This window comes from Ictidomys tridecemlineatus, chromosome 10 (genome assembly GCF_052094955.1).
Source record: "Ictidomys tridecemlineatus isolate mIctTri1 chromosome 10, mIctTri1.hap1, whole genome shotgun sequence".
In the NCBI taxonomy this organism is placed as follows: Eukaryota; Metazoa; Chordata; class Mammalia; order Rodentia; family Sciuridae; genus Ictidomys; species Ictidomys tridecemlineatus.
This window is the reverse complement of record NC_135486.1, coordinates 53,072,902-53,092,399: the sequence shown is the minus strand read 5'-3', so window position 1 is coordinate 53,092,399 and position 19,498 is coordinate 53,072,902. Positions and strand designations below refer to the sequence as shown.

The following is a 19,498-nucleotide window of genomic DNA, read 5'->3' as shown; positions in this document are numbered from 1 at the left end:
TTTAAAAAAAATTATTTAGAGATAGGGTCTCTCTGAGTTGCTTAGGGCCTCACTAAGTTGCTGAGGCTGGTTTCAGACTCATGAACCTCCTGTCTCAGTCTCCCAAACCTTAGGGATTACAGATGTGTACCACCCTGCCTGGCTTTCCTGAAAGAAAGTATAGTGAAAGATAAGATATTATGTCTTATTTCCTAGGATCATGTCCTTACAACCACTGGTTTTAACAATTAGAAATAAGCAGATTGAGACAATGATTCATGGTCCTTCAGTTTTTATTTGAGCATAGTATTGGCTGAGCAATTATATCACTTAGATGACTGATTCAACAAGTGAATATCATTACTGATTAATATGTGTATGTTTTGTTAGATTTCTTTTACAAAATATTGTCTTCTCATCAGGTCCTATATTTTACCAAAAGAAAATCAAAGAACTTGGGGCTGGGGTTGTGGCTCAGCAGTAGAGCTCTCGCCTAGCATGTGCAAGGCCCTGGGTTTGATCCTCAGCACCACATAAAATAAATAAATAAAATAAAGGCATTGTATCCAACTACAACAACAACAACAAAGAAAATCAAGGAACTGGAAGTTAGGTAACTTGCCTTAAGTTAATGATTAATGGAGTCAGGAAAAATAGATTCTATTCTCTATTAAATCAATTTTAATGTTTTTCTTTTTTTAGTATTAGGGATGGAAGTATTAGGGTCTTGTGTATTCTAGATAAGCACTCTATCCATGAACTATAAACCCAGTCCTGGTTTTTACTTTTTAAAAGAGCTTTGTGCAAACTTCCCCTCCTTTCTACAAAATTCTCCTTTTCCCCTCCTCCTCCATTCTTTGTTTTATGCTATATCCCCAGTATTTTATTTCTACTATTTAGCAATTAATTCTTGACATACCTAACGTTTTTACACATATAAGACAGACAAAAATTTAGTCTGACAATACCAATTATTGGCAAGGATATAAAGTAACAGGAAGTTTTGTTTTTTTTAAAGAGAGAGTGAGAGAGGAGAGAGAGAAAGAATTTTTTAATATTTATTTTTTTAGTTCTCGGCGGACACAACAGCTTTGTTGGTATGTGGTGCTGAGGATCGAACCCGGGCCGCACGCATTCCAGGCGAGCGCGCTACCGCTTGAGCCACATCCCCAGCCTAAGAGTGTAGCTTAGTTCATTTTATTGGAGAGCACTTTAATAACATCTCAAATATGCATATTCTAGGACCAACTGTTTTCATTCCTAATACATACTAGATATGTATTGAACATGTGCACAAGGAGAAATGTAAACAAATTTTATTGTACCATTCTTTGTGTTATATGAATGCACTGTTATCATGTGTATATTATACCCTCTCTCTGTATACATACCACAGTATAATGTTTTTACTCTGAACTATTTGGGAGTAAGTTAAAAACATCATGACCAAACAGAAAATATGCAGAAGAATTAGTATTTATAACATATTCAAAATATGCAAAAATGTATTATCATGTTTAGAAATACACACATGTATAGCAGAAATAGAAAGATAGTAGCTAAGATTGTGGCTCAGTGGTAGGGTGCTCGCCTAGCATCCTATTTTAATGAAAAAATTTTAAATTAGGAATAGATGCTGCGTTTTATCTAATACCTTGTCAGTGTTTATTAAAATATCATTTTATTTCAAAATCTGGCTCTGTTTTCTAGTACAGTATATAAGATATGCCTAATGTTTTTTGAACAAATGAATATCTATCCCTCTCTCAATTCTTCTATATCTAAGTCCAATTAATTCCAAGTTCTTCTCTGAATACTTCACCCTTCAATAAACAATATTACCACGTATGCAAGAGTCCTTGGCATAATATTGGGTACCACCAACAGAGTACAGCCTGAGACAAGAGTTTCGTCTCATTTCTTCCATCTCAGAGTTAGTTCCTCTCTTCATTTGCTACATGTACTTCAATGTAGCTATTTAACTCCCTCTGAGGAAGAGCAATGACCTTGTCTTATTAATCATTATCTTCCTTGGGCCTACTTCAGAGTCTAACACATAGTAGAGTCCCTGGAAATGCTTGTTGAATGGCATTAAATGAGATGACTTATTTACACGTATCCGGTACAAATGCACACAAATAACTTTTAGACTGCCAAGAGAGTAGTTGTGCATACCTGAAATCTCAGCTACTAGGGAGGCCAAGGAAGGAGAATGGCAAGTTAGGGCAGCCTATAGGCTGAACTGGGTATGTATCTTAGTGGTAGAACACCTTTGGGTTCCATCCCTAGTACCAAGATAAAATAATAAATTTAGGGCTGGGGATGTGGCTCGCGGCACGCGGTGGGGGTGGGGGGCGCTGGGTTTGATCCTCAGCACCACATAAAAATAAAATAAAGATGTTGTGTCCACCAAAAACTGAAAAATAAATATTAAAAAATAATAAATTTAAACTTTTAGAATGGTTTTATATTTACAGTGTGCTATAATTTGGATGATGAATATCCTACAAAGGCCCATGTGTTAAAAGTTTGGTCCCCAGGGTAGCACTATTGGGAGGTGGCAGAAACTTTAGTAGGTGGGGCCTAATGGGAAGTTCTTAGGTCATTGGTGGAGGCTGGCCTCAAAAGGGGTTATGAGACTGTAGCTCCTTCCTCTTTTGTTTCCTGGCCATGGGCAGTTCCCTCCCCAGGAACTCCCACCATTGACATCAACACACCCACTAGCGGTCCAAAGAATGTGTCCACCTGATCTTTGCCTGCAACCACCAAAACTGTGAACCAAAATGAACCTTTTCTAAGTATGTCAGATATTTCATGATAGCAATGGAAGGCTGACTAACACAGAATAAAAAAAAGGCAAAAAACCCCTGAAGTTCAAATTTATCAATGCTCATCTGGGCAAAAATAAACAACAAAAAAACAAAACACAAACTCACCCAACAATGAATTGGGCAGCCTCAGAAACAAAATTGGTTCTAAAAGCCCAGAGGTGCAATACAGTCCGGCAGATTCAAGGAAAGAAAATGGAAATGAGGCAAACCCACAACTTAATGGGTTAATTGCCTGACTAACATCCATCAAACTCTGCTGCAACCCACTGAAACTCTTTGGGTACACTCCTAAGTTAGCTTCCTAAGCAGGAATGACTTCATACAGGTTTGGTCTCTCAGACCCAGTACAGAAACCTAATCCAAATCGACGGCTCTTTCAAGTTTTATTTTACAACAGAAAAGTTGAAGAGATAATATCTTGCATTCCTTATACCCCCACCAGCGTTCCCCCTGCTAATTTGCTTCGCAGTCAGCCCTTAGCCAATGTACTGTCAAAGCTTAAACGTTCTTGGCGTGGGCAATGCCCTCCATTCACCAGCGTCGAACTCTCTTTATGCAACAACCCCCTGGGGCAAGAGAATAACCCGCCGCCGCCCCCAGCCTCCGGGAAGATAAGAGGCAGCGTCTTGAGCGGTCAGAGCACAGCTGCACAAATGACCCGACGCACCATGGACCACAGTCCACTCCTGTCAGCCCCAGAAAACCAGCCTTCGTCAGAGCCGCACCTGGAGGCAGTCGAAGGATGGCGGGAAGTGGCTCCGCGGCTGTGGACCCGGCTCGAGGCGGAGTGGGCGTGTCCATGGGCGTGGCCCGCGCGCAGCGGGCAGGAGGAGCAACGCGCTGGCGACCGCGGCGGCGGCGGCGGCAGCCACAACCGCGGCGGTTGCTGCGCCCGGTACTGGAGTCGTGGCTTGAGGCGCAGGCGCAGTGCATTCAGCCCACCCCGGGCCTCGGCTCGCTGTGGACTCGTCATGGCGACCGAGCAAAGGCCTTTCCAGCTGGTGGTTTTCGGCGCCTCCGGCTTCACGGGCCAGTTCGTGACCGAGGAGGTAGCCCGGGAGCAGGGGGCCCCGGATCGGAGCTCCCCCCTGCCGTGGGCGGTGGCGGGCCGTTCCCGGGAGAAGCTGCAGCGAGTGCTGGAGAAGGCTGCACTGAAGCTGGGTAAAGGGAAGAGATGGGACCGGGCTGCGCGGACCCCGGGCTTGGCCTCACCTCGAAGCTTCCCGAAGGCCGGCGGAGGACTTAAAGTCGTCCGAACCGAGCTTTTCTGCAGGGATGCGCCCTGCATCTCCCCCCAAGCCCTGCTCGAGAACTGGAGGGAGAGAGGAATGTTTTATATATTGTCCCGGCTTTCTGTCACCCCTAAATTAAAGAACAATTAAAAAAAATTTTCCCCCACCACTTCTGGATCTCTTCCATGGTTTGGTGAATCCCACTGTCAAAGAGTCAAGAACTTTAGTTGTTCCTTACTCTTGATACCTGGTCTATAGGTAGATAGGCATTGATTTCTTTGAGATTGATTTTTCTCCTCATCTGCTTTGTGTCTTCTGGATGGAAAGAAAATTAAGAATTTTACTGATATGATTGTTGTTTCTATTTTTTATTATTTTTTATTTATGAGCTCCCTTTGTGTTACTGAGCTACATCCACAATCCCTTATTTTTATTTTTTGTGCTTTTGGTTGTTTAATGGTTTGGTGTGGTACTGGAGATTAAACCCAGGAGTGCTTTACCATTGAACTACATCCTTAGTCCTATCTATCTATCTATCTATCTATGTATCTATCTATCTATCTATTGTTTGAGACAGCGTCTCATTAAGTTGCTGCTGTTTTAAAATTTATTTTTTTTGTTTGTAAGAATTGTCCAGCAATCTTATTCTTCTCTAAAAATTTTGCATTTTGGGGTTTGAGGTGGTGGCTTAGTGGCAGAGTGCTTGCCTCGAGTGTGAGGCACTGGGGTTGATCCTCAGCACCACATGAAATGAATAAAAATAAAGGTATTGTGTTCACCCAGAACTAAAAAAAAAAACATTTTTTTGTACTTTTGATTTGGACATTTATTTATTCAGCCTATTCAATATATATTATTGAGTGATCTTTCCCATGCTAGGTCCTGTCCACTTGCTGTGGAGACTTGGTGGAGAGACCAGACAGAAAGCTAGTCAGACCCTGCCTTCCTATTTGGGGGAGACACCTAACTTAGGACTTGATAGCCTTGAAATTTGGCTATTAATTCTCTAGACTCACCTTATTCAGAGAAGTAGCACTTGTAGCATTCTGGATATACCACATTCTTTCTGTTTGATTATATAATTCCACACAGAACCTGCTTTTAAGTAGGAATATTTTGGTCATGGTTATATACAGAAGACAGAGAGTAGGTTAGATTCTCCTACAATTATTAGTTGTTGCCAGTGTCAACACACAGATCTTGAGCAAAGAGCTTTTGGGCTTTATTACTTCAAAATTCCAATAATTTCACTATTAAAATATATTCTTCCATTTCTTTTTCCTGCTCAACATTATGATGCAGGTACAGCCTAGCTTACCATTTAGAATGCCTAAATCAATTTATCCTGGGGAATTCACCTAGACCTGTCAAAATCTGCATTGCTTTTATTGGATCAGCTAATTCCAGTTATTTTATTTTTATGAATCTGGGTGATTTTATATAGATTGGATTTTTTAAAAAATAGACTCAGAGTCCTCTTTTGTTCTCATAGTGTTGATCTTGACAGGCTTCTCCCACTCCCTGTAATTGATCATATGTAATTGTTTAGTAATTGATGGGAAACTACAATATAAATTTATTGGTGGAGAAAACAGTCATGTACTTAGCATCCAAATTTGATTGTAAAATTGCCATGTTACACAGAGTTTTCATTTATACATTGCTGTGTTAGATGCTGTGTTAGATCCTTAGTATTAACCCTGCTTTCCTAATAGCCTTTTCTTTCCCTTTTAAATTACCTGATTGAAAACAATTTTATCTTTAGTTTGAGAAGGAGATTTAGCTTTCATCATATTAGTATATTTAGCAAATTTGCTATTAATATAAAAAAATCTAAAATTATACTAGGAAAAAAAATAAAAATAAAAAAAAATAAAATTATACTAGGAAGTGCTTTAAATGATTTTTTTTTTTAATTTTAGGAAGACCGACACTGCCATCTGAAGTTGGAGTAATAATTTGTGATATCACTAACCCAGCCTCACTGGATGAAATGGCTAAACAGGCAACAGTTGTCCTCAATTGTGTAGGACCTGTAAGTAATCAACCCTTCTTTGTTTTGGAACAAATAATCCATTCATTTCCAGCAAAAGCTGGTATTTTATATTCCAGAGGAACATAAGGTCAGAGGACAGAAGAACTGGTCAAGGTCTTAACAATCTATGGGGAGTGTTCTTGTGAGGAGCAGATGGACCTGACTTGAACACTGTGAGAGAGGGAGTGGCAGGCTTTCAATGGCATATACTCAGGGAGTGTATATCGCTTTGTTATTGGTTACAGCTATGTTGGCCAGACCCCCCCCCACACTTTTTATAATATGTATATATTTTTAGTTGTAGTTGGAAACAATACCTTTATTTTATTTATTTTATGTGGTGCTGAGGATCGAACCTAGAACTTTGCATGTGCTAGGTAAGCACTCTACCACTAAGCCACAACCCCAACCCCTCCCCACTTTTTTTTTTTTAACTGTATGCCCCTTCAGTAAATGTGAGTTTGTATCCTCAACTTTATTTACATATTATTATATTCTTATATTATAGAAATATATAAGTTAAAAACATACAAAAGAAAGTGGGCGTGGTGATGCATGCCTATAATCCCAGTAGTGCAGGGGACTAAGATGGGAGGATTGTGAGTTCAAAGCCAGCTTCAGTAAAATCGAGGCACTAAGACCTTGTTCTAAATAAAATACAAAATAGGGCTGGGGATGTGTCTCAGGCATCAAGTGCATCTGAGTTTATTTATTTCTTTTTTTAATTTATTTTTTAAATAAATGACAGCAGAATGCATTATAATTCATACTACACATAGAGAACAATTTTCATATCTCTGGTTGTATATAAAGTATATTCACGGGCTGGGGATATGGCTCAAGCGATAGCGCCCTCGCCTGGCATGAGTGCGGCCCGGGTTTGATCCTCAGCACCACACACAAACAAAGATGTTGTGTCCGCCAAAAACTAAAAAATAAATATTAAGAAAAAAAAAGTATATTCACACCAATTCATGTCTTCATATATGTACTTTGGATAATGATGTCCGTCACATTCCACCATCATTGCTAATCCCCCCTGCCCCCACCCTTTCCCTCCCACCTCTCCTATTCTCCCCCTCCCTACCCACTCTGCATCAGTCTCCTTATATCAGAGAAAACATTCGGCATTTGATTTTTTGGGATTGGCTAACATCACTTAGCATTATCTTCTCCAGCTCCATCCATTTACCTGCAAATGCCATGATTTTATTCTCTTTTATTGCTGAGTAACATTCCCTTGTGTATATATGCCACATTTTTTTTTTATCCATTCATCTACTGAAAGGCATCTAGGTTGGTTCTACAGTTTAGCTATTGTGAATTGTGCTATAAACATTAATGTGGCTGTGTCCCTTTAGTATGCTGTTTTTTAAGTCCTTTAGGTATAGACTGAGAGGGATAGCTGGGTCAAATGGTGGTTCTATTCCCAGTTTTCCAAGAATTCTCCATACTGCTTTCCATATTGGCTGCATCAATTTGCAGTCTCACCAGCAATGTATGAGTGTACCTTCTCCCCACATCTTCACCAACACTTACTGTTGTTTGTTTTCATAATAGCTTCCATTCTGACAGGAGTGAGATGAAATCTTAGAGTAGTTTTGATTTGCATTTCTCTAATTGCTAGAGATAATGAGCATTTTTTTTCATAATATTTGTTGATTGATTGTATATCCTCTTCTGAGAAGTGTCTGTTCAGGTCTTTGGCCCATTTATTGATTGGATTATTTGTTTTTTGGGGTTTTTTTTGGTGTTTAGCTTTTGGAGTTCTTTATATACCCTAGAGATTAGTGTTGTATATGATGTGTGAGGGGTAAAAATTTGCTCCAAGATATAGGCTCTATTCACCTCACAGATTGTTTCTTTTACTGAGAAGAAACTTTTTAGTTTGAATCCATACCATTTATTGATTCTTGATTTTTTTAAAAAAATATTTTTATTAGTTGTTGACAAACTTTTATTTTATTTATTTATATGTAGTGCTGAGAATTGAACCCAGTGCCTCACACATGCCAGGCAGGCGCTCTACCATTGAGCCACAACTCCAGCCCCTTGATTCTTTTTTTTTTTTTAAAGAGAGAGAGAAGAGAGAAAATTTTAATATTTATTTTTTAGTTTTCAGCGGACACAACATCTTTGTTTGTATGTGGTGCTCGAATCCAGGCCACACGCATGCCAGGCAAGCGCGCTACCGCTTGAGCTACATCCCCAGCCCAGCCCCTTGATTCTTGATTTTAATTTTTGTGCTATAGGAGTCTTATTAAGGAAGTTGGGGCCTAGTTTGACATGATGAAGATTAGAGCCTACTTTTTCTTCTATTAGGTGCAGTCTCTTGTTTAATTCCTGGGTCCTTGATCCACTTTGAGTTGAGTTTTGTGTGTGGTGAGAGATAGGGGTTTAATTTCATTTTGTTGCATATGGAGTTCCAGTTTTCCCAGCATCATTGGTTGAAGAGGCTATCTTTTCCCCAATGTATGTTTTTGGCACCTTTGTCTAATATAAGATGATTTTAATTTTGTGGGTTAGTCTCTGTGTCCTCTATTCTATACCATTGGTCTACCAGTCTATTTTGGTGCCAAAACCAGGCTGTTTTTATAGTTTAAGATCTGGTATAATGATGCCACCTGCTTCACTCTTCCTGGTAAGTTTGGTTCAACATACAGAAATCAATAACTGTAATTCATCACATCAATAGACTTTAAGATAAGAATCATATGATCGGCTCAGTAGATGCAGAAAAAGCATTTGACAAAATACAGCATCACTTCATGTTCAAAACACTATAAAAACTAGGGATAACAGGAACATCTCAACATGACCACTTAACATATGCTATTCCCTCAGTCCATATATTAACTATTTTTAAAAAATATTTTTTTAGTTGTTGATATACTTTTATTTTATTTATTTATTTTTATGTGGTGCTGAGACTTGATCCCAGTTGTCTCACACACGCCAGGCAAGTGTTCTACCACTGAGCCACAACACCAGTCCCATATATTAACTGTTAATAAAACTTTACTTTTTCTTTCTGTTTCTTATAAGAAAATAGCATGAATTAAAGTTCTTATATTTATCTCCATACTCCGTAGATCATTTTGTATACCTCCTGCAGAACTACTGGGTTAGAACATGGAACACTGGGAGCAGGATGATTATAAACTCGTTGGCTTCACAGTAAGAAATGTCAACTGAGATCAAGGATTGTTATTCTTTCTGCACTTGCTCCATACAAGCACAAGGCACTAAATAAAGCAAAATATAACAATATAATAAGATTGGGATAAGATCGTGGGAAGTCTCAGCCTCAGATTAAATGGTGGAGAAGTGGGCAAGGTATGACAAAATACGATGGAAAGAATGGATGGATTGTAGCAAATAGGAAAATACATACTCTTTCTGTAAGGAACTGCTGCTATTTTAAAAAGCTCATTAATGCTTCACTTCAGCTTTCCAGTACTAGTAGAGAACTGACTAGCTGGAAGACTGTGGCTTACTAGTTGAGACTTAAGAAGTGATGAGTCCTTAAGATCGAGCCTGGAGGAGTTGGGAGTCAGGCAGGTGTTTAGCAGAGGGAAAATGTTGTAAGTAGCAGAAGTAAACACTAGGTTTGAAGCACCAGCATGTAGGGAATTACAAAGAGTTTAGGTTTGCTGGAACATGGGAATTAAGGGGCTGTGGTGTTACATGATGAGATCTTTACAAAATGTTGAGAAGTTTGGACTTAAACTATATAATATAGACACTAGAGAGCTAGTGAGATTTGTGTGTGTGTGCGGGGAGGGGGGGTGGGTACTTGGGATTGAGCCCAGGGATTCTATACCACTGAGACACATTCTTAGCCATTTTTATTTTATTTCTTAATTTTGAGACAGGTCTTGCTAAATTGCTGAGGCTGGCCTGAAATTTGAGATCCTCCTGCCTCAGTTTCCTGAGTCTCTGGGATTATAAAGGCAAGCGCCACTTCCTACATAACCACCGTGCACTTCAGTTACAAAGAATAGCTTCCCTTAGTTATAACTTTACATTTTCCTTTATTTGGGGTTTTCTTTTTCTAGCAAATCTTTATTCTTTAGGATTCAACTCAAGTAGATTACTTCCTCTCTAAAATATTCCATTTTAGAGAAATGGAATATTTTAGAGAAGTTAAAACTTCAGTTAGAGGTAAGCATACATTCCTGTATAATTCATCATGCCTGTATTTATTTATACCAACAGTGGTGGTATAATACAGTTGTCTTATTTTCTCAATTTATTTTAGGCTCTTTTATTCACATTTGATTTGGGGATAACCAAGATTGTCCTTTCAAAATTAAATGGCCTTCGCTTCAGTGAAAGCTTGTCAAGTAAGAGTAACCTGTTGTTTTTCTTTATTTCCCCAGTATCGATTTTATGGAGAACCTGTAGTAAAAGCATGTGTTGAAAATGGAACTAGCTGTATTGACATCTGTGGAGAACCTGAGGTATGTAAAATAAAAAGAAAAAAGCAGAATTAAACACTTGTGATTTCCTGTTTAATGTAGTAGAGAACATTTAGTGCAATTTTGTGGTCGTATTTTGAAGTCATTGATTCCTTTCTAGTATTTAGAGACAGTATTCCATTGATGGCTTAAAGGAGAGCACTAATGGTAAGGTCTTAGTTTTAGTTTTCTTGAATTTTTTTCTTCTCCCTGACCACCTCAGTTATTTTATTTGTATATAGGATGTGCTGACTTTTTTTTTTTAATAGATAATGCTGTAAGCTGAGTTAATTAAAATAGTGTTCTATATGTGATTCTCAGAATCTTTTTAAACTTCTTCATTAGCAATCCCTTTTTAAAATCAAGTACCTTTACAACGTTATAGAAAAATAGATGTAAAATCCCCTCAACCTAAAAATTATAAATGGGGGGCTAGGACTTCAGGTTAGTGGTAGAACATATGATTACCATGCAAGAGGCCCTTGTTTCAATCCTGAGTACCAAATGAATAAATAAAGATTCACATTTATTAAATACTTGCCATATACCCAACCCTATGCTAAAAATGTTAGGTATATTTTTCAAAATTTACCTGTAAAGTAGTTATCATCTTCACCTCTTTTTTATAGATAAAGAAGTTAAAGCTTGAAAGGTTAAATAACTTGCTCAGAGTCACACAATTCTGGTGAACTTAAGATTTACTTAACTACAAGAAGCCAAGTGTTAACTGGCACTAAGTGCACTATCATCTTTAAAATGGTAACTTCACATGTTCTGTAGTCTCTACTGATTATTGTCATTAATGTGCCAATACAATATATACATAGAGATTATCAATTGGTAATATATATTAGAAAATACTAGGAAAGTTTAAAATTGATTCAGAAAGAGGTAGGAAACATGAATTAAATAACTAAACAACAACCAACAACCAAAACAATTCCTGTGTTATTTAACATAACCCAAAGCATAGAAAATAGTGAAAAACTTCTGTTGTCTTATAAGCTACCATAAAAGTAGTATCAAAACTTAAAAGGGCTGGGGGGCACTCAGTCATAGAATGCTTGTCTAGCCATGTGTGAGATCTTGCTTTAAATTTAAACCCAGCACTGCAAAACAAACAAACTAAAAAAACATAATAAAGGTTCAGAATATATAGAGAACTTTTACAAGTCAATAATGGGTTTACAAAGAACCCAGTTTAAAAATGGGCAGAGTGATGAGAAGAGATAGAAGAATTCTAAATGATTTATATAGCTACTATGCCCTCAGGACAAGTAAATAATTTTACAGTGGAGAAAGCTAGCAAACACCACTTTAACTAGGTATTAGAGGTCAATGTCAACACTAGTAAATCATATGGATAAGATGTAGCCTTGATACATCATGAGAATGTGGTCTTCCTCCAAAACCCGTAACCCCTATTTAATTGTAAGAAAAGCAAGAGGTAAATTCCCTTAGAAAGCCATTCAGCAAAATATCTAACTAGTATTAATTGTTTGAGGCAATTTATACTATTAATCCTGACTTTATCACTGTTTCTTGAATTAATGTGTTGATATGTCACACTGCAACCCATTAATATGTCTAATAATTATGTCTATTAAAAATAAAATTAAAAATTAATTAATGACATAAAAAACAAGGGAAGGGTTGAGAAACTGTCATAACCAAGAGGAGCCCAAGGAGGCATGACAACTAAATGTAATGAGGCATCCAGGATGGGACCTTGGAATGGAAAAAAGATATTAGGTAACAACTAAGAAAATCTGAATTAAGTATGAACTTTTAATGTGTTGCTATTGAGCCCCATATTGGTTAGCGTTTTTCAATTATAATTTCTTTGTCTTTAAAGATAAATCATTTAATATTTATCTTAGTGTTTTTATAAACTGATTCAAATTCTTGTCCTGAATTTTTTAGTTTCTGGAACTAATGTATTTGAAGTATCATGAGAAAGCTGCTGAAAAAGGTGTTTATATCATTGGAAGCAGTGGCTTTGACTCCATTCCAGCAGATCTGGGAGTAATATATACCAGAAATCAAATGAACGGTAATTATTGATCAATAAGCAGTACTTGAATTTAACAACAGAAGAGCTTCATGTTTATAATTATGATAAACTAAAATCTACTTAGGAAAAGAAAATAGCTATAAATGGGCAATATTAAAACACATGCTTTGTTTTTAATATAGCCACACTTTTAATAAAATACTTTGACACTATTATTGAGGCATGGTAGTAATTTAAGTGTTCAAAAATGAGGAATTGTCCAATGTCTCAATTTAGTTATTAGGTAACTAAAATCTAAAATGTCTGTTAAAATTTTTTTGGTAATTATTGTAAATTCAGTCTTGCCTGTGTATGAATTAATACAATTTACATATGCATTATAATTAAAAGATTTGGGGCTGGTGGTATAGAGTGGTAAAGTGGTAGAGTGCTTGACTAATGCAGTTAAGACTCTGGATTTAATTCCCAGCATTGAAAAACGTTTTGAAGTTTTAACCATCAAAGCTAAAACATTAAACATAGAGTTTGGTATCTTTTAAATCCTGTTAAAAACTGTTGACAATTATTTAAGACGAGAGAAAATTGTCAATATTAGAGTAATGTCATGCATATTTTAAAGGTGTCTGCTGGGAACATGAATAAACGGGTCAGGGTGTCATTCCAGGAGAAGTGGGTTGGCACAAAATAATGACACAAAGACAGAGAAACACCTTTTTCTTTGGGTTCTGCAATGGCCTCTCTGACCCAGCTTCTGCCAACGAGGCAAGGTAGGCAAGAAAGAGAGGGAGCACCTCGAACCCAGGTTTTATTAATGGGAGGAGCTAATCCATGGAACATCCTATCCAAAAAAAGGGCAGAAGGGTAGAATTACAACAAACAGGTGGGTGTAATTCAACCCCATCAAGTGACACCCACTCCCAGAGCTGCAACTTTCTTATCCCAGTGGAGGTAAAGTCCAGTTGCATTGCAGGGTGCGATACCAGTCCAGTACCTCTTTACTCAGGACTTAAAAGTGTGTGCACAGTCCCCAACAGGTGTCCATTTAGAAAATGACCTGAAACCAATAATTTTAAAGCTGTATAGACTGTTGTAGAACTTAAAATAGATGGAAAATGTTTCTGTTTATATTAAAAAGTTAACAAGAAACCAAAGCCAACAGAGATAGCACACACAAGAAAAGTTAAAAATCAATCTTGCTTGTGAAATTAGAAGCAAAAAGAAAATGCTATATAAAATTTTAATGAATACCCAGTGGGTTTTTATCAGGGATTGAACTCAGGGGCACTCAACCACTGAGCCACATCCTCAGCCCCATTTTTGTATTTTTATTTAGAGACAGGGTCTCACTGAGTTGCTTAGCACTTCACTTTTGCTGAGGCTGCCTTTGAACTTGCAACCTTACTGCTTCAGCCTCCCAAACCACTGGGATTACAGGCATGCACCAACATGCCTGCACCTATGTGGTCATTTTAAAAGAATGATAAGGCAAGGTCAGGACATTAAGGAAGCTACAGCCATCGAATTAGAAGATCAGAGGAGAAAAGCCCATTTCAGTGTATGATTTGGAATTTTGAAAATGCATGCCTTTTTTGATTTTGGATTTTTAGGAATTTAGGAATAGAATACTTTTTTTACATAATAAACATCAGAAAGAAATAGCAGTGTTGGGAATGTTGCTTAGCATGCACGAGTCTTTGGGTTCGATCCCCAGCACTGCAAATAAAAAAAAAGAAAAAAAAGGAAAAAAATAGAAATTTTCTTCATGATAATCTTATGTATTTGTTATTGAAGTCATTCCTAATTATATAATAGTTTTTATTATGAATAGGTGTTTTTTTCTTGTTAAGGGAGAAATAGATTCTAAAATCTAGAAGTAAGCATTTTCACAAGCACCTTTGCTGATTTTTGATAGGGTGGTGCCCATTTTATTACACATGCCACAGGTGGTTTGTGTTCTTTCAGTGACTAGGTTAGATCACAGAGCCAAATACCTCAATCCTTTGTTAGCAACCCTCAGAAACATCTTCAGTGAGTTATACTTTTATGATCTCTTCTGGATTTTTGCCAGTGATGATGCCGAAATATTTATATGGCCATAGTTCTGTTCTGCTGTAACATCTTAAACATCTTTGTTGATAACATGTTTGTTACCTTGCTCAGTGTCCACTTTGAAAGGCCCAAATTAAAAAGTTTTCTCTTGGAATTAAAACCAGGAACTATTTCTTAAGGAATTGATATTTTTTATTTTGTCAAATTCTGGGAGTTAGCTATTCCATTTTGTTTTGTGTTGGTTTTACATTAAACTCAAGAAACTCAAATATTAAATACTTAAACACTATACTTATGTATTATCTTCATCATTAATACAATTGATTTCTTCCCTTTTTTGGCTTTGGTTTTTAGTTTTTATATTTATTGTATATATATATTTTATTTTAACAACCTTGTTTTAAATATTTTATAAGCCATCATAAAGAGTGTTTTATTAGTTTTTCTAAACATTTGTTATAAACCACTAGTAATAAGCCCTTAAAAGCTATTATATTTGAATACAAAATAATTTCGATAGATCTGAGTTTGAGAACTGTGTAATGAGCCTTTCAGAATGAGTGAGTTAAGTTGTTGCTTATCAGGGAAGTTTCTTAGCATTCTCACTGTAAATACTAGAAAAGATTTTGTCAGTACTAGCAGTTAGCTTTATGGTAAATAACCCTTTCTGACAGTTTACCCTGTATTAACTGCTTCTTAATTATGTGTATAATAACATCACAAAACTGATATCTGTATAGATTTTCTGATTATATAAGCTGTAGGCATAGTTGGTCCTTAAGTGTGAATAGTTTATTGCTTATCCTTGCAGAATAATTTAGATTTTGTTTGACTTTAGTTTCACCATTTTCCTATTATTTTAGGTACTTTGACTGCTGTGGAAAGTTTTCTTACTGTACATTCAGGACCTGAGGTTAGTTTTTCTGTTTTTCAAGTGTTTTTTTAAAGTTAATAGAGAAACTTACTAAGTACTGGGCCATTTGGCCATTGTTGAGCCAATAAATCAGAAACATTTTGGAATTGAATGATGTATGTCTCTTTAAAAAAAGATTTAGATTAATTAAATATTATATATACTTGTAATATTTACTCTATATCACTATGTTTAACTTTAAATAGTAAAGACTAAATTCTTTTGACTTAAAATATATATTTTATTTATTTATTTGGTACCAGGAATTGAACCCAGGGGCACTTAACCACTGAGCCACATCTCTAGCCCTTTCTATATTTTATTTAGAGACAGGGTCTCACTGAGTTGCTTAGCACCTCACTAAGTTGCTGAGGCTTCCTTAGCTTCCTGAGCTGCTGGAATCACAGGCATGTACCATTGTGCCTGGCTAAAATATGTTTATTTTTAAAACACCTGTACAATTTATTAGAATGAGTCCAACATTAAAGCATTTTTCATTTATTGCTGTTGATCAAGACAACTATTACCTTAGTGCAAGTTAGTTATTTTTATTAGATACTATTGTAACCATAAAAGACATTTGCGGGACTGGGGCTGGGGCTCAGTGGTAAAGCATAAAGGGCTCGCCTAGCACATTTGAGGTGCTGGGTTCAATCCTCAGCACCACAAAAAAATAAATAAAATGAAGACATTGTGTCCAACTACAACTAAAAAAAAAGTTTAAAAAAAAAAGAAATTTGAGGTAAATCTAGTCCTACAAAATTTATAATCTATTTGGGAACAGAAGATAGTTATATTTCTGGGAAAGGATTATAGTTTATGACAGTATTTTTATTGCCAGTAGCACCTAACTCAATTCTAGGTTAGGCTTCATAAGTATTTGTTCTTTTTAAAATATATTTATTTAATAAATATTGTGTAGTAGTACAAATATATATAGAAAGGCAAGGTAAAAATGACATATAGATGAATAAGATGCAAGCCCTGCATAGGTTATAATTTAGTTTGGGAGGAGATAGAAAGTGTTATTGAAGTGATGTGGTGAAATTCAGTAGGTTTCTGAGAATATAAAGTTCGTCTGGTTAGGGGCCAGAGATCAAGAACTTTCTGGAGAAGCTGGGTTATGGGGGTTATGGACTGAATTTCAGGGGCTGGTGCTATGGAAATGTGAAGAAGAGGAAATGTATGTTGAACATCCCTAATCTGAAAATTTGAAATCCAAAGTGCTTCAAAATCTGAAACTTTTTTTTTTTCAACACAATGCCTTTATTTTTATGTGGTGCTGAGTATTGGAACCCCGGTCCCGCCCATGCTAGGTGAACACTCTACCACTGAGACAAAATCCTAGCCCCCAAAATCTGAAACTTTTGATCATGAACATGATACTCAAAAAGTTTGGATTTCAGAGCACTTCAGATTTTGAATTTGGAATGCTATGTAAAATGAGTAAATAAGTGAAGAAGAAAAAACTTGAAACACCTCTGGTCCCAAGCATGTGGGATAAGGGATACTAACTTGTAATAAGACAAAGGCACAAAGATGGAATGACCTGAAGCATGTTTAGGTTAAGAGTGATGATTCTGTTCATCTGAATTGTGGTTAAAACAATTAGCTTTAGAAACAAAGATTAAATGAAAACAAAGAGCTTTAGAAAATATGCTTATGTTTTTGTTTATCTGCTAGAATATAAGAATAAAAGGAAGTGAGAGTGGGCCTGAGTAATTTGGGAATGCCTCATAGAGGCCTTACTGACATTAGCCTTGAAAAGTGAATAGCTTTTGGAAGGTCAGAGGCAGCAGTCTGAACAAAGGCCCAGAAACAAGAATGAGAAAGGCTTTAAAAACCCAACAAAACAAAAAGCCATTTATTGATTTGTGTAACCAAATGTCTGCAAATATCTCACTGGGTCTCAGTGTTTAAGGATATTATCCAAACTCTTTTTCTCTTCCTCTTTTTGTTTTTCTTTCTTTCTGGCTCCCCCCAGCATCCCCGGCCCCAAAGGCTTTCAAGCAGGCATGGAAGGTGCTGGCAGCCCTAAGTACATGTTAGTTCATGGTTTCCAAGAAGAGCTACCAGAGTTTACATATCAAATGTCAGAGAAACTTACTAAGTACTGGGCCATTTGGCCATTCTTGAGCCAATAAATCAGTGGAACCTGGGTCATGGAGTAATGGATTGCCCAGGTCTAGATCACCTGAAGCTGGTATGATAGGGTCAACCCCATTTAAACAGCACTAAACAGGTTCCAAATAGGAAAGAGAGTTGTACCAACAGATGGTGGGACAAGAGCCTGTAGGAAATTAGTGCAGGACTGACAAAAAGCAGATGGTTATTACAGGGAAATGGTGAGAAAATTGGTAAAGCTAGATAGAGGCCTTCTTTGAAAGAGCAGCAGGAGATGTCATTAGAAAAACCAGATAGGTGGGCTGGGGATGTGGCTCAAGCGGTAGCGCACTCGCCTGGCATGCGTGCAGCCCGGGTTCGATCCTCAGCACCACATGCCAACAAAGATGTTGTGTCCACCAAAAACTAAAAAATAAATATTAAAAAAATTCTCAAAAAAAAAAAAAAAAGAAAAACCAGGTAGATCTAATGATGGTCTCTTCCCTTTACTAGAAGCAACAAAAGAACTTTTGAGTGGTTGGTTCTTACAGAATCAAGAATCTTTTCATCAAATGTTAAGAGTACAGATTTTGGAGCTGGATTTCCTGAGCTTAAATTCTGGCTCTGCCACTTATCAGTGATGTGATGAGCAGTTTATTTATTCTAATGTGCCTCATTTTGTTCATTATAAAATATAATTAGGGGGCTGGGGTTGTGGCTCAGCAGTAGAGCACTCAACGTGCTTGTGTGAGGCCCTGGGTTCCATCCTCAACACCACATAAAAATAAATAAAATAAAGGTATTGTGTCCAACTACAACTAAAAAAATAAATATTAAAAAAAAGATAATGAGTGTTTACTTCATATGGTACTATGAATATTAAATTATTCAATGAATACCAATTAAAACCTGCTCTGCACTTAGTAATTACTCAAAATATTTTGTTATTATTAATATAAGGAATTAAGTGAAGACAGAATAGTTGCAGCATATACATCATGGCAGTTTCCCTTTATCATTTCCTTCAAAGTAAAATACAGAGCCTTGATTTCACAAAGATGGAACAGAGATATTTTTCCTTGATTCTGTTTAGTCCTTTGGCATTAGACAGACTATTATTCTCCTACCATCCCTTATCCAACATTTTACTCCAATTTTAAATAAGAAAATAGTTAATCATAAGCTATAACTAGGACATAGAGGACGACTCAAAGAATTGCAGAGGATTGAGGGGCTGGGATTGTGGCTCAGCAGTAGATCGCTCGTCTAGCACATGCGAGGTTCGATCCTCAGCACCACATAAAAATAAAATAAATACAATCAAGATATTGTGTCCAGTTAAACTAAAAAATAAATATTTTAAAAAAAGAATTGCAGAGGATTGAAATTATATATTGTAGGGCAGTGCTACCCACTAGATCTTCCCACAGTGATAGACATATTCCATATATGCCATATGGTGGCCACCATATTGGATAGTTTAGTCTAAAGTTATACTAGAACTCATCTCTGTTTTTACGTGGCTGAAAACTAAGAATGGTTTTTACATTTTCAAAGGAATGTCACAAAAAAAAGAAGAATATGCACCAGAAATCATATGTGACCTATAAAACCTAAAATATTTACAGCCCTTTACAGAGATGGTTTGAGAACCCCTGCTCTAGTATTTTAGTCTGTAATGCAGTTATACTAGAAATCAATAATGAGATCACAAGAAAACTCAGACCTTTTCTTAAGAGATAACGTCCAGTTGCCTAACTGACATCTCTGTTTGGACATTGGGTAGATATCTGAAAGTGTATTTGTCCACAATGGAACTTCTGTTTTCCCTTTTCATATGTGCTTTAATCCACAGTTTATTTGTAACTGTTAATGCCAAATG

General features: G+C 36.7%; 1 protein-coding gene across 1 annotated transcript in view; it reads left to right on the top strand.

Moving 5' to 3' along the window:
- The first annotated feature begins 3,654 nt into the window (after window positions 1–3,654).
- The window catches only part of Sccpdh (saccharopine dehydrogenase (putative)), a 32,391-nt gene continuing 16,547 nt past the window's right edge, over window positions 3,655–19,498 (top strand). The window contains exons 1-5 of the mRNA XM_005326557.5: window positions 3,655–3,971; window positions 5,965–6,077; window positions 10,460–10,540; window positions 12,461–12,590; window positions 15,464–15,513. Of these exons, the coding sequence (XP_005326614.1) occupies window positions 3,782–3,971; window positions 5,965–6,077; window positions 10,460–10,540; window positions 12,461–12,590; window positions 15,464–15,513 (564 nt within the window). The 5' untranslated portion in view covers window positions 3,655–3,781. The remainder of the gene's footprint in view (window positions 3,972–5,964; window positions 6,078–10,459; window positions 10,541–12,460; window positions 12,591–15,463; window positions 15,514–19,498) is intronic.